The 21369-nt window shown below is 43.3% G+C and overlaps 2 protein-coding genes across 2 annotated transcripts in view; one reads left to right on the top strand and one right to left on the bottom strand.

The window, feature by feature from the left end:
* The window catches only part of igsf9b (immunoglobulin superfamily, member 9b), a 48435-nt gene extending 32707 nt beyond the window's left edge, over positions 1-15728 (top strand). Inside the window, exons 8-23 of the mRNA XM_084176700.1 lie at positions 2953-3094; positions 5134-5279; positions 5391-5533; positions 5639-5779; positions 5873-5989; positions 6090-6240; positions 6356-6467; positions 6564-6739; positions 6850-7088; positions 7287-7371; positions 7615-7785; positions 9785-9821; positions 10111-13650; positions 13807-13976; positions 14121-14330; positions 14613-15728. Of these exons, the coding sequence (XP_084032826.1) occupies positions 2953-3094; positions 5134-5279; positions 5391-5533; positions 5639-5779; positions 5873-5989; positions 6090-6240; positions 6356-6467; positions 6564-6739; positions 6850-7088; positions 7287-7371; positions 7615-7785; positions 9785-9821; positions 10111-13650; positions 13807-13976; positions 14121-14314 (5564 nt within the window). The 3' untranslated portion in view covers positions 14315-14330; positions 14613-15728. The remainder of the gene's footprint in view (positions 1-2952; positions 3095-5133; positions 5280-5390; positions 5534-5638; positions 5780-5872; positions 5990-6089; positions 6241-6355; positions 6468-6563; positions 6740-6849; positions 7089-7286; positions 7372-7614; positions 7786-9784; positions 9822-10110; positions 13651-13806; positions 13977-14120; positions 14331-14612) is intronic.
* An 899-nt stretch (positions 15729-16627) lies between these two features.
* Positions 16628-19205, bottom strand: LOC311141083 (uncharacterized protein; the record flags this gene model as incomplete). Its single annotated transcript, XM_084176359.1, has 3 exons — positions 16628-16735; positions 16859-17001; positions 19082-19205. 3 exons carry the CDS (start codon positions 19203-19205, stop codon positions 16628-16630), a joined length of 375 nt encoding a protein of 124 aa, XP_084032485.1.
* Positions 19206-21369: the final 2164 nt, after the last annotated feature.

The following is a 21369-nucleotide window of genomic DNA, read 5'->3' as shown; positions in this document are numbered from 1 at the left end:
AAATAGCCACCCTTTGCCTTGATGACAGCTTTGCACACTCTTGGCATTCTCTCAACTAGCTTTATGAGGTAGTCACCTGGAATGCATTTCAATTAACAGGTGTGCCTTCTTAAAAGTTAATTTGTGGAATTTCTTTCCTTCTTAATGCGTTTGAGCCAATCAGTTGTGTTATGACAAGGTAGGGGGGGTATACAGATGATAGCCCTATTTGGTAAAAGGCCAAGTCCATATTATGGCAAGAACAGCTCAAATAAGCAAAGAGAAACGACAGTCCGTCATTACTTTAAGACATGAAGGTCAGTTAATACGGAACATTTCAAGAACTTTGAAAGTTTCTTCAAGTGCAGTCGCAAAAACCATCAAGCGCTATGATGAAACTGGCTCACAGGAATGGAAGACCCAGTTACCTCTGCTGCAAAGGATAAGTTCATTAGAGTTACCAGCATCAGAAATTGCAGCCCAAATAAATGCTTCACAGAGTTCAAGTCACAGCCACGTCTCAACATCAATTGTTCAGAGGGGACTGTGTGAATCAGGCCTTCATGGTCGAATTGCTGCAAAGAAACCACGACTAAAGGACACCAATAAGAAGAAGAGACCTGCTTGGTCCAAGAAACACAAGCAATGGACAATAGACCGGTGGAAATGTGTCCTTTGGTCTGGAGTTCAAATTGGAGATTTTTGGTTCCAACCGCCGTGTCTTTCTGAGATACGGTGTGGGTGAACGGATGATCTCTGCATGTGTAGTTCCCACCGTAAAGCATGGAGGAGGAGGTGTTATGGTGTTGGGGTGATTTGATGGTGACACTGTCTGTGATTTATTTAGAATTCAAGGCACACTTAACCAGCATGGCTACCACAGCATTCTGCAGCGATACACCATCCCATCTTGTTTGGGCTTAGTGGCTCTATCATTTGTTTTTCAACAGGGCAATGACCCAACACACCTCCAGGCTGTGTAAGGGCTATTTGACCAAGAAGGAGAGTGATCGAGTGCTGCATCAGATGACCTGGCCTTCACAATCCCCCGACCTCAACCCAATTGAGATGGTTTGGGATGAGTTGGACGGCAGGGTGAAGGAAAAGCAGCCAACAAGTGCTCAGCATATGTGGGAACTCCTTCAAGACTGTTGGAAAAGCATTCCAGGTGAAGCTGGTTGAGAGAATGCCAAGAGTGTGCAAAGCTGTCATGAAGGCAAAGGGTGGCTACTTTGAAGAATCTAAAATATAAAATATGTTTTGATTTGTTTAACACTTTTTTGGTTACTACATGATTCCATATGTGTTATTTTGTAGTTTTGATGTCTTCACTATTATTCTACAATGTAGAAAATAGTAAAAATAAAGAAAAACCCTTGAATGAGTAGATGTGTCCAAACTTTTGACTGGTACTGTTGTCACGACTTCCGCCGAGGCTGCCTCTCCTCCTTGTTTGGGCAGGCTTCGGCGTTCGTCGTCACCGGCTTACTAGCCACTGCCGCTCCATATATCATCATTCCATTTGTCTTGTCTTGTTAATTAAACACACCTGGTTCTTATCCCCTCATTAGTCCATGTATAAGTGTTCCCTCTGCCCCCCTTGTCCTTGTGGGTGATTGTTGTTTCGTGAGAGTAATGTAGCTCGTTGGAGCTACTCGTACATTGTTATTTCCAGGGTAGATATTTCCCCTGTGCCTGTTATTGTTGGAGCTACCGTTACCTTGTATTGCTAGGGTAGATTTTCCCCTGTGCCTGTTTCGTTTGTCGCTATCCAGCGCTATTTGTGTACGACGGAATAAACTCTGCATTCTGTGATTACCCTTCTGCGCCTGACTCCTTCTATCACACTCATCACAACTGTGTATATATATATATATATATATATATATATATATATATATATATATATATATATATTATGACTGATGTTTTTACTGTCTTTTTTGCTATTTATGAATGTGTTATTCAGTGTGTGTCTATGGGCTATAGAGGTAAAGGCCAAATGCAATATTCTATCAAATAATTTGTACATATTTATTTTGATACCTAAAGGTGTCCTAAAATTCAAAATCAAATATCGAAATGATCCATGGTAGGACCTTCTTAAAACAATTCCATATGGCAGCTTAGAATTTCTTTCACCGGTAAAACTTGAAAAATTATCATCGACGATTGACAGTGAGAAATATGAAAGGAGGGTGACCACAAAAATGTGTGCGTAAATTAGAGGTAAAGAAACACGTGCACAGAAAGTGATTGGGATATGTTGTTGAACGTTGCGTATAGGAATGCCATGAATAGGGCCTACGTGATTCCTTGTTCAAAATGTCAGAGTGGCATGTTTGTTCTACAAAGCATATTTCCTTCTGAACATTCCAAAACGTTGCGTCCTGCTGAATGCGCCCCTGGGGAAAAGGGTTCCGGGGCGGGGGGGGGGGGGGGGGGGGTTACCTACGGATCTGCAGCCTCTGCCTTTAGTTTAAAAGAAAGCCAACATAAAGGACATATCTTTTCTGGGAAAATAGTATTTTACCTGGATGCTTAACTTGAACAATCTTCTCTTCTCTTGTCCTGCTCAAGTTTAAAGATAGTATTATTGCAAAAAGTATACAGATTTCATATTCTTGCTGTCTGAGTGCAGATCAGGTCCCGTATCCACAAAGCATCTCAGAGTAGGATTGCTGATCTAGGATCTGTCAATATAATCTTATTCATTATGATCTAAAAGGCTAAACTGATCCTAGATCAGCACTTTTACTCTGAGATGCTTTGTGGATACAGGCCCAGAGCTACTGTCACACTTTGATCTAGTGGTGTATGGTCTGTAAATGCACTCCCCTTTTACTTCAAATCCTCAGATGTTATTTGGCATCCACATACCTGTATCATTATGGTTTATCAGTATGACTCACTTGTTTTACAACCAGTGAAAAGCAGTATGCAGTAACTTAAACTCTCCCAACTTCAAAATAGGTCCTCCACTCATCATCATCGCCCCAGAGGACACCACCCTCAACATATCCCAGGATGCAGTTCTGCAGTGCCAAGCTGAGGCCTATCCCTCCAACCTCACCTATGAGTGGTGGAAACAGGGACAGAATGTCTACCATATAGAGTGAGTTGACTTCGACACATTGTAAACACACAAACTACATTAGAAACACACACAAACTTCAGTAGAAACACAAACTTCAACACAAACACACACAGAAACACAAACTACAGTAAAAACACAAACACAAACGTCAACACAAACACATGCAGAAACACAAACTACAGTAGAAACACAAACACAAACGACAGTAGAAACACAAACTACAACACAAACACACACACAGAATCATAAACTACAATAGAAACACAAATACAAACTACAGTAGAAACACGAACACAAACTAAAGTAGAAACACAAACACAAACTACAGTAGAAACACAAACACAAACTACAGTAGAAACACAAACTACAGTAGCTACTGGGATCAGTGGCGGTCAGTGCAGTTGAAGATGAGGGAGGACAATGTTGTTGTTGTTCATGAGCATGGCCTTATTTCTATTACAGCATATTGGATGACTGTCATTCATATTCCATTCACCCAGTTCAATGTAACAGCGATAGGTTTAGGCTACTACATGATACTCAAATTTCCCTATACCCATCATGAGGTTGCTGCAACCTGAATGAAAGTTTACAACGTAGATGCACACAGGTTGAGAGAAAAATGTGAGGTGACAGACACATGGACAGACAGTGACTCATTCAATACTTCCTTGCACACTCTTGCATCTAGCTGATCTAGGGTGTAATCATTTGTCCAACAGTTGCAAATGAAAGTTTCTATTGGACAAATTCAGGTATGTTTATCCCTGTTTCGTTCCATTTGCTTCCGTTTAAGAAACGTTATTCAAGAGAATTGGCGGAATGAATACACCCCTGATCCCGCGTAAACACAGTTCACTTTCATAGCAGCCACGTTGTATTCCTTCTCGCATCTATGCACTCTTCTCCTCTCACCTTTTCCCTTCACTTGTGGACTTCCTAGCCAAATCATATTATAACCGCTACACACCACCTACATCGTTGTCACCATATATGCTAAAGTAACATCATAGTCAACATAACTAATAGAACTAACGCGTTAGTGAACCCGCTACAATCATGCAGTGACGTTACAGTGTACAGTCAGTAAGCAGTTTAGCACTTACACAGGCGAGCCCCGGTGGCAATAAATTAGTCAAACCAAAAGCTTACCTTGACTTGGAAGAGTTCCAGTGTTGTGTTGGATAGTTATAGCCAGCTAGCTAACATAGCATCCCTCTGTTTGAGCAGGGTGTTTGAGTAGGCTAAACTAGCTAGCTGCATTTGCTAGCTAAGTAAGTGAAACTGAAAAGAAAGATGAAATCTCTCTATCTGTCTCTTGCTTCTCCTTAATTTTGGAAGAAATGAATTTGTTCAAAACTGTTCAACTATTTTCTTTCTCTCTCTTTGAGTCAACAAATCACCATATTCTATGCACTGCAGTGTTAGCTAGCTGTAGCTTATACTTTCAGTACTAGATTAATTCTCTGATCCTTTGATTGGGTGGACAACAAGTCAGTTTATGCTGCAAGAGCTCTGATAGGTTGGAGGACGTCTTCCGGAAGATGTCATAATTACTCTGTAAGTGTATGGAAGAGGGTGAGAACCATGAGCCTCCTAGGTTTTGTATTGAAGTCAATGTACCCAGAGGAGGACGGAAGCTAGCTGTCCTCCGGCTACACCATGGTGCTACCCTACAGAGTGCTGTTGAGGCTACTGTAGACCTTTATTGCAAAACAGTGTATTTTAATCAATTATTTCATAACGTGAATATATTTAGTATAGTTTTATCTAAAAAGGATGGTCCTCCCCTTCCTCCTCTGAGGAGCCTCCACTGACTGGGATATGTGAGAAGCATACTGTCTTATCATGTGCATCTATCTTTCCAAGCCCATTGCATTGATTCTATGTAATCTCACAAAGCTTTTGGCACTACAATACAAGTTAATTAAATTATTAGTGAGTCAATTATATACCAGTAGTAGCATTGTGACCACAGGTCATTCTTAGACAATGGAGCATATTGCAACTAAGAAGATTCTCAAGGCCAGGTTGCGATGTGTGTGTTTTGTTCTCAGCTATCTCAAGACCCGTGTGAAGATCTTAGTGGACGGCACACTCCTCATCCCTAGTCTTGTCCCAGAGGACACTGGGATTTACACCTGTATACCAACCAATGGGCTGATGACCCCACCCTCTGCCTCAGCACACCTCAAAGTCAAACGTAAGAATTGTGGTTGACTATGGCTATACATGTCTTGATTTCCTGGCCTGTGTGTTATAGTCCATCTCTGGGAGAGTGACTTACTGTATATATTTCCTTTGTCTCTCTTAGACCCTGCCCGGGTGGGCCGGATGCCCAGGGAGACGTATCTACCTACGGGCATGAGAGGAGTCATCTTCTGCCCAGTCCAGGCTGAGCCCCCCATGCTCTTTGTCAACTGGACCAAAGATGGGAACAATTTAAATCTTGACAATGTAGGTATTCACACTTGGCAACATGAATCATAATATATAGAATTTATATCATTGATCTCTTTTGTATTTCATGTTTGTTTTCTCCTTCTGTCTATGTCTGCTCAGGTCCCTGGCTGGATGGTGAACTCCGAGGGCTCAGTGTTTATAGCCACAGCCAATGACGATGCAGTGGGCATGTACACCTGTACTGCCTATAACAGCTATGGAACCATGGGCCAGTCTGAACCCACTAAGGTTATCCTGCAGGTAAGGCTGGTCCCCAGGCCTCTGTTCCCTGGTCATAGAAAACCCTGCTTCCTGTAGGTCTGGATGGACTTCAAACTGTCTCTCCCTCTGCAGGATCCGCCCTCATTCTCTGTGTCCCCTCGTGCTGAGTACCTGCAGGAGGTGGGCCGGGAGCTGGTCATCCCATGTGAGGCAGATGGAGACCCCTCTCCCAATATCACCTGGAGCAAGGTGAGGTGTCCCTGATAGACACAGCTGATGGAACCCCAGAGAGCATAGCCCTCTATCTCTGTCTGTTTACGCTCATCTCTGTTGTTGCTCTAACTCATAGGTTGGTCCCACTCCTCGCTCCACATACACTGTGCTGTCCAACGGCTCCCTCCTCCTGAAGCCTCTCAGAAAAGACCACCAGGGGGGCTGGGAGTGCCTTGCCACCAACCGCGTGGCCACCATCAGCACTGGCACTGTGGTCTTGGTTCTGGGTGAGTGCCCTCTGCATGGAGCAACATGGCAAGACATGCCATTCTGTAGTACATTGGTATACAGGGTATACAGTTCCACTGGTGTATGCTAATTGCCCTCCTCATCTTCCCCCAGGCACCAGCCCTCATGCTCCCTCATTCGTGTCAGTAAGCACTGGGATGAACCAGGCCAATGTGTCCTGGGAACCTGGATTTGATGGAGGATACACCCAGAAATTTACTATCTGGTTAGTAACTCATCTCAATGTTTATCAGAATGACACTGGCCATTCTCTTCTTTGTCATGGTTCTTAAATCTCTGAGTCCCTCCCTCTTGGCCCCAGGGTTAAGCAGGCTTCCAGAGGGAAACATGAGTGGGCATCTCTCCCAGTGCCCACGTCCAAGTCCCACCTGTTGGTGACAGGGCTGCTGGCTGGCACCAGCTACCAGTTCAGTGTCCTGCCTCAGAACAAACTGGGCTCTGGGCCCTTCAGTGAAATCACCTCTGTCAGGACGCAGGGTCAGTAGAAGTTTTAACTGACAAAGCACTCTTTAATTTGTCTGTATTGGACACTGATCAAAATTTTATTGTATGAACAAGTCTGATCTTATCCTGACTCTCCTCCACAGCCCTGCCAACAGATCCACCGACAGTGGTGACCACTTTACCAACTATCGACTCTCCCTTGTTCCTGTCAGCCAATCGGACGGTGCTTGGGATTGTCCTACAGTGGTATGCTCCTGAGTCTCAGGCCACACCCCTCACTGGGTATGTCCTCCAGGCTCGGAGGGACAGAGGCCAATGGGTCATTCTCAACAGCGCTGTGAAGGCCAACCAGAGTGAACTACTGGTACAAGGATTACTGAGGGTGAGAGGCAATTATAATTTTGGACCTTGGCAGAAAGAATGATGACACTATTAGATAAATTAGGTGTAATGAAAAGTACTTTAAAGTACAATAACTGTAATCTGAAGGCTATGACCTCCAAGTTTTAATGTGTTTTCAGATATGTTGCCCAGAATTGTGTCTATTGAACACTTGTCCTTCTCCCCTCTCCCCTCTCAGGACTGCATTTATGATCTGAGATTGATGTCTCGCAGTAACAAACTACTGAGTGAGCCCAGTGAGTCTGTCAATGTGAACACCACAGGTTAGTATCATTACTGTACAGCCAGCGCTGATCAACTGTATGATAGAAACACTGGTTAGGTTCATAAAAACAAACCCTAAACAAGATGTAACAGTTATATCAATTGTGCTTGGTAATAGTCATGACTCATGACAGTTGTCATTATGTTGATAAATCTATTACGCTGATTGTTAGCCAAAAGCATGGCTGTCTCTACGGTGTTGTTAGTGCATTACTAACACACTGTGCTTGGTGTGGTTGCAGGGATGGAGATGTACCCTGTCTGGCCAGGCTTCCTGGAGTTTGTCCCTGAGCCCTTATTGGCTGGTGTGTTGGGTGGAGTGTGCTTCCTGTTCCTGGCAATCATCCTCTCCTTGGTGACAGCCTGTGTTATGAGTCACAGAAGAGCCCATCGGCGCAGGAAGAGGAGAGATGGTAAAGACTGCTTTATCCTAACATTTCACTGATATTAAAAGAGAAAGAATTTCAAGCTTTCTATCCCTTGAAGTGTTTTATTAGAGGTTATCTTTAAAGGGCCAATCTGCAGTTGAAACAATAACAAAGGGATGGAAAGCTGAGGGATGGGCCTGGAGAAATGTTACCACTCTTAAATTCATAGACAGAGCTATTGATGCAATGTACTGACCATCCAAGATATCAAAATGATAGTTTTAAGCATATTTTCAGTGTTTGTTTACATTTCTAATGTTTACAAACATTGGAGTAAAACAGGCTTTTATTTTGGATGGGTTACGACAGTTGAGCTGAGCACATGAGACATACCTGTACAGTACCAGTCAAAAGTTTGGACACACCTACTCATTCAAGGGTTTTTCTTTATTTTTACTATTTTCTACATTGTAGAATAATAGTGAAGACATCAAAACTATGAAGTAACACATATGGAATCATGTAGTAACCAAAGAAGTGTTAAACAAATCAAAAATATATTTTAGATTCTTCAAAGTAGCCACCCTTTGCCTTGATGAAAGCTTTGCACACTCTTGGCATTCTCTCAACCAGCTTCATGAGCAATGCTTTTCCAACAGTCTTGAAGGAGTTCCCACATATGCTGAACACTTGTTGGCTGCTTTTCCTTCACTCTGCTGTCCAACTCATTCCAAACCATCTCAATTGGGTTGAGGTCGGGTGATTGTGGAGGCCAGGTCATCTGATGCAGCACTCCATAACTCTCCTTCTTGGTCAAATAGCCCTTACACAGCCTGGAGGTGTGTTTTTCATCATTGTCCTGTTGAAAAACAAATGATAGTCCCACTAAGCGCAAACCAGATGGGATGGCGTATCGCTGCAGAATGCTGTGGTAGCCATGCTGGTTAAGTGTGCCTTGAATTCTAAATAAATCACAGACAGTGTCACCATCAAATCACCCCCACACCATCACATCTCCTCCTCCATGCTTCACGGTGGGAACTACACATGCGGAGATCATCCGTTCACTGACTCTGCGTCTCACAAAGATACGGCGGTTGGAATCAAAAATCTCAAATTGGACTCATCAGACCAAAGGACAGACTTCCACCGGTCTAATATCCATTGCTTGTGTTTCTTGGCCCAAGCAAGTCTCTTCTTATTATTGGTGTCCTTTAGTAGTGGTTTCTTTGCAGTAATTAGACCATGAAGGCCTGATTCTCGCAGTCTCCTCTGAACAGTTGATGTTGAGATGTGTCTGTTACTTGAACTCTGTGAAGCATTTATTTGGTCTGTAATCTGAGGTGCAGTTAACTCTAATGAACTTATCATCTCATCAGAGGTAACTCTGGGTCTTCCTTTCCTGTGGTGGTCCTCATGAGAGCCAGTTTCATCATAGTGCTTGATGGTTTTTGCGACTGCACTTGAAGAAACTTTCAAAGTTCTTGAAATGTTCCATATTGACTGACCTTCATGTCAATAGGGCTATCTTCTGTATACCACCCCTACCTTATCACAACACAACTGATTGGCTCAAACGCATTAAGAAGGAAATAAATTCCTAAAAATTAACTTTTAAGAAGGCACACCTGTTAATTGAAATGCATTCCAGGTGACTACCTCATGAAGCTGGTTGAGAGAATGCCAAGAGTGTGCAAAGCTGTCATCAAGGCAAAGGGTGGCTACTTTGAAGAATCTCAAATATAAAATATATTTTGATTTGTTTAATTAGTCAATGAGTATATACAATTAATGTATGTCCAAAAACAGATGTAGCAACTGTGGATTGCTCCTTTAATAAAGTATTTTCAAAGCCTACTAAGCTGGAGTTCAAAAGCCTTGATGACTGGACCAGCTCTCAGTAACTGTCATGTGGTTCCTTTTCATGTTATGCATGTTAATCTATTTCAGTTGACAGCATTTTTTTCATCCCATTTTTTTTCATACCTTTGTTTATTTTATATGTGCCATTGTTTGACCTTTTCACCCTCTTCTACCTTTTCAGATCTCCCCTCTGCCTTCCAGAAGAGTCCTTCTCCAGAGTAAGTGCCCATAATTACCAGCATATTTCCCTCATTGCATTGGCTGTTTTCTAACCAACCCATTTTCCATTCTTATGTGCCCTTTTTTGAGAATCATTGCATATTAATGTGTATTTATCTGCTACTCATAACAGTAAGCATAGCAATTTGTAGCCACTGAATGCATACATATTGTTATTTTACATATTGTTATTTTAAGCTTGAGACAATAATGGAATAATGTAATAACCTGTCCTCTTCTGTTCAACTGAACTCATCACTCCTCCTATGACTCTTCTCTTTTCCTCAGAGCTCGCTCGCCTTCTGACAGCCCCGACAGCGTTCTGAAGATGAAGCTGTGTCCTCCCCTGTCTTTCTTCCCCAACTCCTCATCTTCCCAGTCTGACCGTTCCTCCTTTGATAAAGGCAGCCGTGGAGAGTACCAGGACCAGCGCAGTCAGCTCCTTTCCAGCTCCTCTCCCCCACCCCACTACACCATCTTTGAGAGCCACCTGGGGGGTAAGGCCCCCTCACCCTCTGCTCTGGAGTCCATCTCAAGAGGCCCAGATGGACGTTTCATTGTCCAGCCCCTGCTAGAGGGGTCTACTCTTTCCAATATTAAGAATAACGTGAAAACAGTCTTCCTACAAACCCAAACCAATGGGGGAGGTAGCGGCACAGGGAGCAACCAGACATCTTTCAGAGACTCTCTAAAGTCCAGCAGTCTGATCTCTGAGAAGGGGGAGAGAAAGGACTCCCTCCTCACAGTGGAGGTTACAGACCTCAGCAAGCCCCCTGCTTCCCCGGGTAGAGTGAGGGCCATGGCCAGGAACTTCTCCCGTCATGGCTGCTTCTACTCTGATGACGAGCAGGGCATCTCAGAGGCTCTGCTGGAGAGAGCCAGCTTCTACTCCGACAGCAGTGAGAAGAGAGCCTGTGACTCCCTGAAAAGAAACCATGCTGGGCACCCAGAGGACATCTTCGCCAGCCTGGGCAGGAGAGCCAGACTGCTGGAGAGGAACAGGCATCACCAAGCAGGCTACCATCCCATGGGGAGAGAGAGCCAGCTGACCAACGCCAGCACACTGGTCTCACAGATTGATACAAGTGAACAAGAGCGGGATAACCTCAGCAAGTGTCTGCAGTTGGCTAAAGAGAGGGAGGAGATGGAGAGGGAGCTGGAGAACTATACCGCCAGCCAGAGGGCAAGGGAGCAGGAGAAAGGTGGGCCTGAGAAGGCAGCAAACCCTAACAGGGAACTGGGCAGTTCAGGGGCTGAGGATCCTATATGGAAGCCACAAAACATTACCTTACGTCCCAAAGCTCACCGGGCTTCCGGGCAGACCCATCAGCTGTCGGACTATAGGAGGGCCTGCTACTTTGGGAACACCAGCAGCCCAATGGACCGGCTCCCTTCCTCCTATATCCAATGGGACATCAGCCCAGTCACATCCATCAACAGCCTAATCCCAGTGCAGAGCCCCTTAGAGAGCACCACACCAAGGTTCCAACATCCTCACCAATGTCACGTTGGGCCGGCCATGGAGGACTCGCTACCTGAGGACTGCTCACGCTCCCCAGTCACTCAATGCACCTCTCTATCTCTGCTCTCCCCTACCTCAGAAAGCCCACCTATTGGTCGAGGAACAGCCAGAGGCAGACCCAGGTCGAGGAGTCCTGACAGAACTGTAGAAAGAGAGCAGGACACGTATCATAGAAGGTCTATGGTTGAGGAAGGCTGGAGGGAAAAGAAGCAGCCAGGGGGAGGTGCCTTAAAACCAAGATCGTCCTTTGCTTATGGTACACAGCATCTGGAGCCAGCAGCTGAAAGTGTCAGATCTGTTTCAGCAGATCAAGTAAGGGCCACAAGTCCTGGTCAGCCTTACCCAGACACTGCATCATATAGTCTTTCTGAGAAAACAGAAACAATAGATTACCTTAGGGAGAGAGTTTATCAGAGTCCTTCTAGTTATTCTACTTTGCCCTATGAGCTCCACAAAGCAGGGGCCAAAGGGAAAGTAAGAGATGATAAGATTGGGGATGACCCTCGGAGTTCACTGTTATACCCTGAGCAGGAGAGAGAGGGTGACAGGACACGCTCCAGAAGGAGTGATAGGGCTCTTTTTAGTGACAGCCCCAGTCGTATTTCTCCCTTAACTCTTCTCGAAGAGTGTGATAGTGACCAGTCCCAGTTCTCTGTTGCCAGAGTCTCAGAGTCTTTCAAGAATAAGCCGACAAACCAGGCTCCCAAAATGTCCCCACTGCAGACAAGTGCAATTCTGGAGTATTTGAGCCTCCCGGGTTTCATTGAGATGAGTGTGGACGACCCTGGGGATGAATCTGAACTCACAGACACTACTTGCCAAAGCGTAGAGCCACAGACAGAGACTTCTCTGGAAGGTAAGCCAGACGTGGTTCCAAAAAACTGGGAAGTTCATGTGCAGGAGAACCTTGAGACAAGTTCATGCCCCAAAAAAGTTTCTTTTTTAGAAAACAGGCACTCTGTTGGTCCAGCAGCAACTTCAGAAGCAGTTGAAAAGCCAGCCTATAGATACTATCTGCAAGTGGAAGCAAGAGATTCAAGCCACAAAGCTGGGATTCCAGACCAGTCAACAAAACAATCACCTGCTTCAGAACTCACAGGGCATTATCGTCACAACCATGAGCAGTCACAACCACTTATTAGTCAAAAGACCACAGCCTCAGAGAGACCACTATCGAGAATGGGTTTAAGTCCAGCCCAGACGTTGGTTAGTGCAGCTAAAAGCATGGCAGACGTTGTGTCAAAACACACTGACACTTTTGCAGGTAAACCAGAGTCAGCTTCAGAACAATCCCAAAGACTTCATTCTCAGGGCAACAGGACTAATAAAATAGCCTCCAAGATCCATCAACCCCATGCACCGTTCATGAAGAAGTCTCTGAGCATCGGCCCCCGCAGAACACTCTCAGGCATGGGACAGCCTCGTCCATTTCTGAAGAAATCCATCAGCTTAGGGTCACAGAAATGGGAGCATTTTGAAAGCCCAAGGACTTATGTCTCAGAGAAATGTTACTGGGATGAGTTCCCAAACCCAGACGTCCGGGTCAAGTCCTATAGTTTAGGACGCACCCCTGCATCCTCCTTCTCCAGGCCAGGCCCCTCGTGGCGAGAAGGGGTCCCTTTTAGACGGCCAAGTGTAAGCAGCTTGGAAAGGCCTAGGTATGCTGAAAAATCATTGGAGAGGCCTCAGTATGACAGATCCTTAGCCAGCTCTTCCTATACCTACCTCAGCTCCTCCATGTACCCACCAAGGCAACCCCCAGGCTCTAATAGACGAGACCTATCTGATCCACGTAGACAGGCCACTGCTTATCCTGATGCATCCAGGTCGCCTATCACATATCAGGATGCCCTGAGGTCTGTACAGCACAGATATGTCCCTATGGATTCCTCAATACCCCAGTACCCACCCAGACCAGACCAGTACCCACCCAGACCAGGCATGAGGGGGGACTACCCCAGACCGATCGAGTCCAAGAGGGGCCCACCGAGGCCCAACCTGCCCCGGATGAATAGCTGGCCCTCACCCTACCATGGTGGCCCTTTCCCACCCAGAGATGTAGACAGTTATAGACAGGCAGAGAGAGGGACAGGTAAGGGGGCAGGAGCTGAGGTAGAGATGAGAGACAACAGGGAAGGAGGGAGGGCCAGTTATGCCAGCCAGAGCAGTGGCAGAGGTAGCGTTGGCCTCCTCCGCCAGTCCCTCTCTATCACTCCCACCCTTCTCAGCTCCCCAGAGACAACTGAGGATAGTGAGACACAGAGACACAGAGCCAAGATGGATCTACGTGAGTGGAGAAAAAAAAGGTGAAACTACCGCACCAATCCAACATCACACAGAGATGTCTTCACAGCCAAAGAAATTCAGGATATTGCAAATATGTCATTGATATACTGTTAAATTATTGTTATTGTCCTGTGTATGTCTGACTTTGACCACTTGTTTTGTGTGTCTGTCAATAGAAGGAACACATCAGTAGATGAGAGTTATGAGTGGGATTCCGCTGATGTCTGTGTGGACTCGGAAGTCCTGGAGGCCATGAAGCCACAGGCAGGGGTAGGGAAGGGCAGGGGGGAGGGCAGGCATGATCGACCCCGTTCCACGGCTGGCCTCCAGGACCTCCACAGGAAAGGTAAGAGAATTGTATGTTATTATTCACCACACTGAATGTATCATATCATGTGTGAATTCATTTGTGCCTTTTGTTGTGGTTGTGGTGATGTGAGTTGTACCCATGACTCTCCCATTCCATGCTGTTCCTCTCCCCGCCCCTCAGGCCCGCCTCCCACAGTCAGGCCACGAGTTTCCAACCCACCTCGCTGCCAATACAGCCGCTCCCTAAGTGAGGCGCGCTTCAACGCACTCCGCCTAGAGTATCAGGAGTACAGGCGTGCTCAGGAAACCTCCTGCACCAGTGATCCCTGCCTCCCCCCTGACACAGACTCTGACTCCAACTCAGCGCTCCTCTAACCGCCTGCCCACCCTGGTCCGTTCCTCTCTGCCTGCTACTGCTACCCCCTCACCTTCTCTTTGACCTCTCACTGTCTGCCTTTGTCCCTGACAGTCTTCATCCCTCTGTTGTGAAATTGTGCACTCACTTTTTCCTTTAATTTTAAAACTCTTTGTCTTTTTAAGCAAAGCACCAATTTATACTAGCTAATGGAATGATAATCTTACAGTATTTTGATGTTTGTCTTTCTGAATGTTATATTGTTTGTCCTGGGAATGTATTTAACTGTGTGCTGTATTCTATCATTTTGTGTTTCAGATATTTCAAACAAAGGAAGCAAATAGATTCTCAGATGCACAGAATACAGCACTGTGGTCCTCGATATATGCTGGATATATTTATTGAAGCTTTGTGATACCGCGACACCTAATTTTTATATGTACAAAATCCATATCCTCAACAGTTCAATTGGATCATCTTTGGACAGAACACTGTCAAAAGTATAACCAACTGAAAGACAGGATATGCTGCTTGATCATATGGCGCACATCGTACACAACAATTGCCACAGATATTGATACCTGTGTTGTGTGCCATCATTATTGACACAGAATAATACTTGGCCCTGTTTGAAGCCTGTTATGAGATGCTGGATATTTATATTTCTTGTGTTTTGTGTAATCAACACAAACAGTATTTTGCATTTAGAGCCACCAATCCTCTAGGTAAATGGCTTGTGCTTTGAGTGAGTGAGCCTTCATCTTTGTATTGCATCGTTACAGTGGGTAGCTCATCATTACCTGAGTAGAAAACTTTTTTTAATTTTTTTATTAATTTCCCAATTACAATCTTGTCACAGGTGAATCTCCCTCATTTATGTGTTTGTAATCATCCTCAGTTTTCTCAGCAGAGTATTTCAGACTAACAGGAAAGTGTTGAGTGATTGCTTGTAAGAGTTAACAGTGTCAATGTGTTCATGTACTGTAGCCCTAGACAATTAAATCTTGTATTTTTGGTACCATAAAAACTCAACATCTTAATCCTCGATCATATGAAAAAGAATTCACGCTGACATTTCTTGACTTTAAAAATATCTTATGTTGTTCATGACAGGGAAAAGTTCTGTATCATCTTTGCTTTACCTTTGTCAAAAATACGGTAGTTCACCGTTCACAAATATGGTTAAACAGATTCCCAAATTAAGCATATATTAAATTATTGGAGATCAAGAATAACAATATGGCTTGAGATTAAGTACTGTATATATTTTAATAATCTACATCTTTCTTTTTTTATATTTTGAACTACAAGCATAATTGAGCATTATTGTATATTTATTAACATGACTTTTGATATGCAACAATGTTTACATGCAAGTTCACATCATTGATGTGAAAACCACACTGTGAATATACTCCATTAAGATGAATTATATGTTGGAATAAGACGTCTCCATTTATTGTTGTACATTTTCTGCACAAAATTGTGTCCTGACTTTTGTTATGTAATGACAAAACTGTACTTTTGTACTTTATACTGGAACTGTTTTACAGTAACCAAAAAAGAAAAAAGGAAGGAAAAGTAAAAAGGAAGGAATTGAAGCCTGTATTATAATTCAGGAGCAGCTGTAAATCTGTACATTTGGAGTACATAAACATTTTTTTGTTTTGTACCAACTGGGTTGAAAAAAAAAAATCTGCTCATTTGGTTGTTCTTATTATAATTTGTATATGTTTGTATTGAATAAATTGTTTTATTCTGAATGTACCAGAATGTGACATGATTTGACATGGACGTATTGAACAGGGTCCTGAACTATCCAGTTTACACTCATGTTCATTTTATTGGTCACAGTTAGTGAGGTGGAACTCAGATTGAATCATTCACAGACTTTACACCTTTACTTTATTCACAGACAACACACTCGGTTCAAAACTGAGGGATGCATAATTTGTGATGATAATGCTGTGTCCTACTGCACCACTCTTCTTAGACGGGATCTCAGCACAGCTTGTGCCTTCTTCTGCCTCTCTGCTATGCTGGAGTTTAGGCTCTGTTTGATGGCTGGCAAGACTACTCTTTCTCTCATGCCAATCGGGGCTGGGGGTCTTCAGAAGGCAAAAATAATATGTTTATTTTAAGTAATACCATGGGGCACATTAATAACACTATAAATAGCATGACTGACGTACAGTCTTTTTGGCAGCGACTTGAGAGGTAGTTTTGGAAACATTCCAATGTCTTTGTTTCTGAAAGAAATAAGTCAATAAGAAGACTATTTTAGGATATGAGATGAGTTTTTCCAAACATTTTGATAAATTGTGTAGACTATTTCACCTGTCTGCGTCAGAGAGGTAGGCCTTGGTCAGTGTGTAAGCCTCCTGGGACATTTTCTTGTTGTTGACTATTATGTCTTTGAGGATGGCCTTCATGCGTAACAGCTGAAACACAAGTTGAGAGAAGAGAGTTTTAACATTCTGAGATTAAATGTGACATGGCGTTCTTACATTCTGACATGGAATGAGTGCAGAACATGATACAGTAGGATCATCTCTGTAGCCTACCTCCTGGGACTGCAAGTTGTTGTTTTTACAGAGCTGTCTGATGATGACCTTACACTCCTGCAGGGTGGGGGCGCGGGGGGAGTGAGATGGACCACCATCAATCCGCAGGGGAAGCAAGGATGTGATCAACCCCCCTTTTGATTCTGCATTTAAATCTGAGCTTAAAAGCTTAGATGTGCATGCTGTATCTACTCTGCATGCCAGTGTGCAGGAAAATAAAGAGAACGTTCAATCAACACTTCCACCAAAGTGTTTTATTATTAATGATATGTAAGATAGAAAGATGTTATATACAGTTGAAGTCGGAAGTTTACATACACTTAAGTTGGAGTCATTAAAACTTGTTTTTCAACCACTCCACAAATTTATTGTTAACAAACTATAGTTTTGGCAAGTCGGTTAGAACATCTACTTTGTGCATGACACATGTAATTTTTCCAACAATTGTTTACAGACAGATTATTTCACTTATAATTCACTGTATCACAATTCCACTAAGTTGACTGTGCCTTTAAACACCTTGGAAAATTCCAGAAAATGATGTCATGGCTTTAGAAGCTTCTGATAGGCTAATTGACATCAAACTCAGTGCCTCTTTGCTTGACATCATGGGAAAATCAAAATAAATCAGCCAAGACTTCAGAAATTTTTTTTGTAGACCTCCACAAGTCTGGTTCATCCTTGGGAGCAATTTCCAAACGCCTGAAGGTACCACGTTCATCTGTACAAACAATAGTACGCAAGTAAAAACACCATGGGACCACGCAGCCGTCATACCGCTCAGGAAGGAGACGCGTTCTGTCTCCTAGAGATGAACGTACTTTGGTGCGAAAGGTGCAAATCAATCCCAGAACAACAGCAAAGGACCTTGTGAAGATGCTGGAGGAAACGGGTACAAAAGTATCTATATCCACAGTAAAACAAGTCCTATATCGACAACCTGAAAGGCCACTCAGCAAGGAAGAAGCCACTGCTCCAAAACCGCCATAAAAAAGACAGACTACGGTTTGCAACTGCACATGGGTACAAAGATTGTACTTTTTGGAGAAATGGTCTGATGAAACAAAAATAGAACTGTTTGGCCATAATGACCATCATTATGTTTGGAGGAAAAAGGGGGTGCCTTGCAAGCCGAAGAACATCATCCCAACCGTGAAGCATGGGGGTGGCAGCATCATGCTGTGGGGGTGATTTGCTGCAGGAGGGACTGGTGCACTTCACAAAATAGATGGCATCATGAGGAAGGAAAAGTATGTGGATATATTGAAGCAACATCTCAGGAATCAGTCAGGAAGTTAAAGCTTGGTCGCAAATGGGTCTTCCAAATGGACAATGACCCCAAGCATACTTCCAAAGTTGTGGCAAAATGGCTTTAGGACAACAAAGTCAAGGTATTGGAGTGGCCATCACAAAGCCCTGACCTCAATCCTATAGAAAATCTGTGGGCAGAACTGAAAAAGCGTGTGCGAGCATGGAGGCCTACAAACCTGACTCAGTTACACGAGCTCTGTCAGGAGGAATGGGCCAATATTCACCCAACTTATTGTTGGAAGCTTGTGGAAGGCTACCCGAAACATTTGACCCAAGTTAAACAATTTAAAGGCAATGCTACCAAATACTAATTGAGTGTATGTAAACTTCTGACCCACTGGGAATGTGATGAAAGAAATAAAAGCTGAAATAAATCATTCTCTCTACTATTATTCTGACATTTCACATTCTAAAAATAAAGTGGTGATCCTAACTGACCTAAGACAAGGAATTTTTACTAGGATTAAATGTCAGGAATTGTGAAAAACTGAGTTGAAATGTATTTGGCTAAGGTGTATGTAAACTTCCGACTTCAACTGTAGGTGCTAAGTGTGATGATTACCTTAGATTTGCTGATGGAGATGGTAGACCATGCAGAGGATAGCTGGTCTGCTCTATGTAGCTGGGCTGTTGTGTTTGAGATCTGCATCTTGGAGATACTAAACCACAAGGGGGAAAGGGACATGAGCGAACACACAATTTGTTCCCCAATAACATGATGGCGTGGGAGGAAAAAACCTACAGAAGAAAATATCAGGCATAGGCCTACTCATACCTTCAGATTGTTGTGGCTCCATTATCGATTGATAGTGTAGTTCTGCAAATTGAATAAATCAATTATTAGGCCTGTAACAACACTATTTAATAATACAGTAGCCTACTAGGCTACTCATGATGCATTTAACTTTATACCTTTATTTTCACGTTTTAGTTCTTCGATTTCCTCATGCAGTTTGCTCAGTGTTTCTCTGTGCTGTTTTTGTAGGAATAAAACATCCTTCTTCAATGATGCCACTCGTGTAATGTCAGAATCCATGGTGCATTGAAAAGTTAAACTTTCTGAGTCCATAATTTGTGGAGGATTGGGTGGCCAGTCACTGGGTAATTGTCGGGGATAACGGGCCTCGTCAAGACAACGGAGATGGGACCAGCGGGGCAGGTTCCGGACAGGTGGGAGACGGCTATTTTTTGAAATGATATTAGAAAATGCAACACGTTTTATATCACCTAGATATAAACAGTACCGGCACTAAAAAATAACTACCAGCACCTATTTCAGTCCAAGCCCAGCACTGGGTAAAATTAGGGTACATATATCTTAGCAGCATGGTAGCCTAAGTTTATAGCACCAAGAGCCACACATGGGAGAGGACCATGATCATGAAAAAATACGTAACTTTTCAGATAGGCCAATAAGTCCTGATTAGGCTGTTCATGCTTACATGTATCTTAAACAAACATTTAAGTTTCCAAAGACTGGACTCAGTGCACTGCTCGACTTACTTCCTGATGTCTCACTTTTGCCTCCCTTCAACAACACAGTCGTTACCATAGCAACCGACAGTCAGTCTCTATATCCTATTAAATTACAAGAGGTGGGGCTATGTCATAAACCCTCATAGGTCCAGAATGGAGTGAAAATGGCAGCCATATTGGTCAGGGTGAAATCCAAATCAGTCTAATTGGAATTAATGGCAGTAGAGGCATAACCCTGATTGTACTTATTTACTTATGCAGGAAAATAAAAGTAAGGCATGATATCAGAAATTGTGTAATAGAATTATTGTCAACCTAAAATATTGTCATCTAATTATAAATACAGTTTATATGGGGTTTATACACATTTTCGGTATAAATCGCCTCTAAATTATATGTAAACAGACCAATGTCTCAATTTTTGTTTTCTTGGAAAACGACATGCTATTATATGATACAATATCATTACTTGTTGCATCTACAACTTCCAAGTCCTATCATCAACTGATTTCAGCCAGTCTATTGCTGTGTCTGCATTGTTTGAATGGAATGCTGGCATGTTGGCAGTTAATTTGAAAAATTTATGGAATCATTCCTCTAAAACTGTCTGGACAGCTAGCTAACACCTCAGGAGGCTGAAGAAATGTGGCTTGGCACCTAAAACCTACACAAACTTTTACAGATGCACAATTGAGAACATCCTGTCGGGCTGTATCACCGCCTGGTACGGCAACTGCACTGCCCGCAACCGCAGGGCTCTCCAGAGGGTGGTGCGGTCTGCCCAAAGCATTACCGGGGGCAAACTACCCGCCCTCCAGGGTACCTACAGCACCCGATGTCACAGGAAGGCCAAAAAGATCATCAAGGACATCAACCACCCGAGCCACTGCCTGTTCACCCCGCTATCAACCAGAAGGCGAGGTCAGTACAGGTGCATCAAAACATGGACCGAGAGACTGAAAAACAGCTTCTATCTCAAGGCCATCAGACTGTTAGATATGACTTGTTAGATATTACTGCACTGTCGGAGCTAGAAGCACAAGCATTTCGCTACACCCGTAATAACATCTGCTAAACACGTGTATGTGACCAATACAATTTGATTTGATTTGAACAAACATACAGCGCAGATACATTCTTCAAATTCATTATTTTACACAATATCTTATCACAGCACTGGCAAACCATGGTTGACCAATTCCCTGACCTTTATCCCATCATAACAAGGTTCATGTCCATTCTAGTATTCTAATTCCTAATTATATTGTAGACCACACACATAGCTCAAGACATCCACACATGATTGCATAAATATTGTGTGCAGCCTACATTTGAATAGCAGTGGAGGCTGCTGAGGGGAAAATGGCTCATAATAATGGCTGGAATGGAGAAATGGAATGGTATCAAAAACATGGTTTTCATGGGTTTGATACCATTCCATTCACTCCATTCCGACCATTATACTCCATTACAGCCATTATTATAAGCAGTTCTCAGCAGCCTCCACTGTTGAATAGTTTATTTCCAAAACGCCATATAGACCAATTTTTCATGTTTTTTCATCAGAAATAAATGCTTATGGGTAGCTAGCTACCTTTATGTGTCTGTAAAATATTACTGTTCTCAGATTTTTTATTAATAGATCTTAGACCGTTTTGGGGAGTAGTGAACTACATACAGTGGGGGAAAAAAGTATTTAGTCAGCCACCAATTGTGCAAGTTCT

Source organism: Coregonus lavaretus, assembly GCF_964263955.1.
Source record: "Coregonus lavaretus genome assembly, chromosome: 14".
NCBI classification, from domain to species: domain Eukaryota; kingdom Metazoa; phylum Chordata; class Actinopteri; order Salmoniformes; family Salmonidae; genus Coregonus; species Coregonus lavaretus.
The sequence above is the reverse complement of the archived record's forward strand: the minus strand, read 5'-3'. Positions and strand labels throughout refer to the sequence as shown.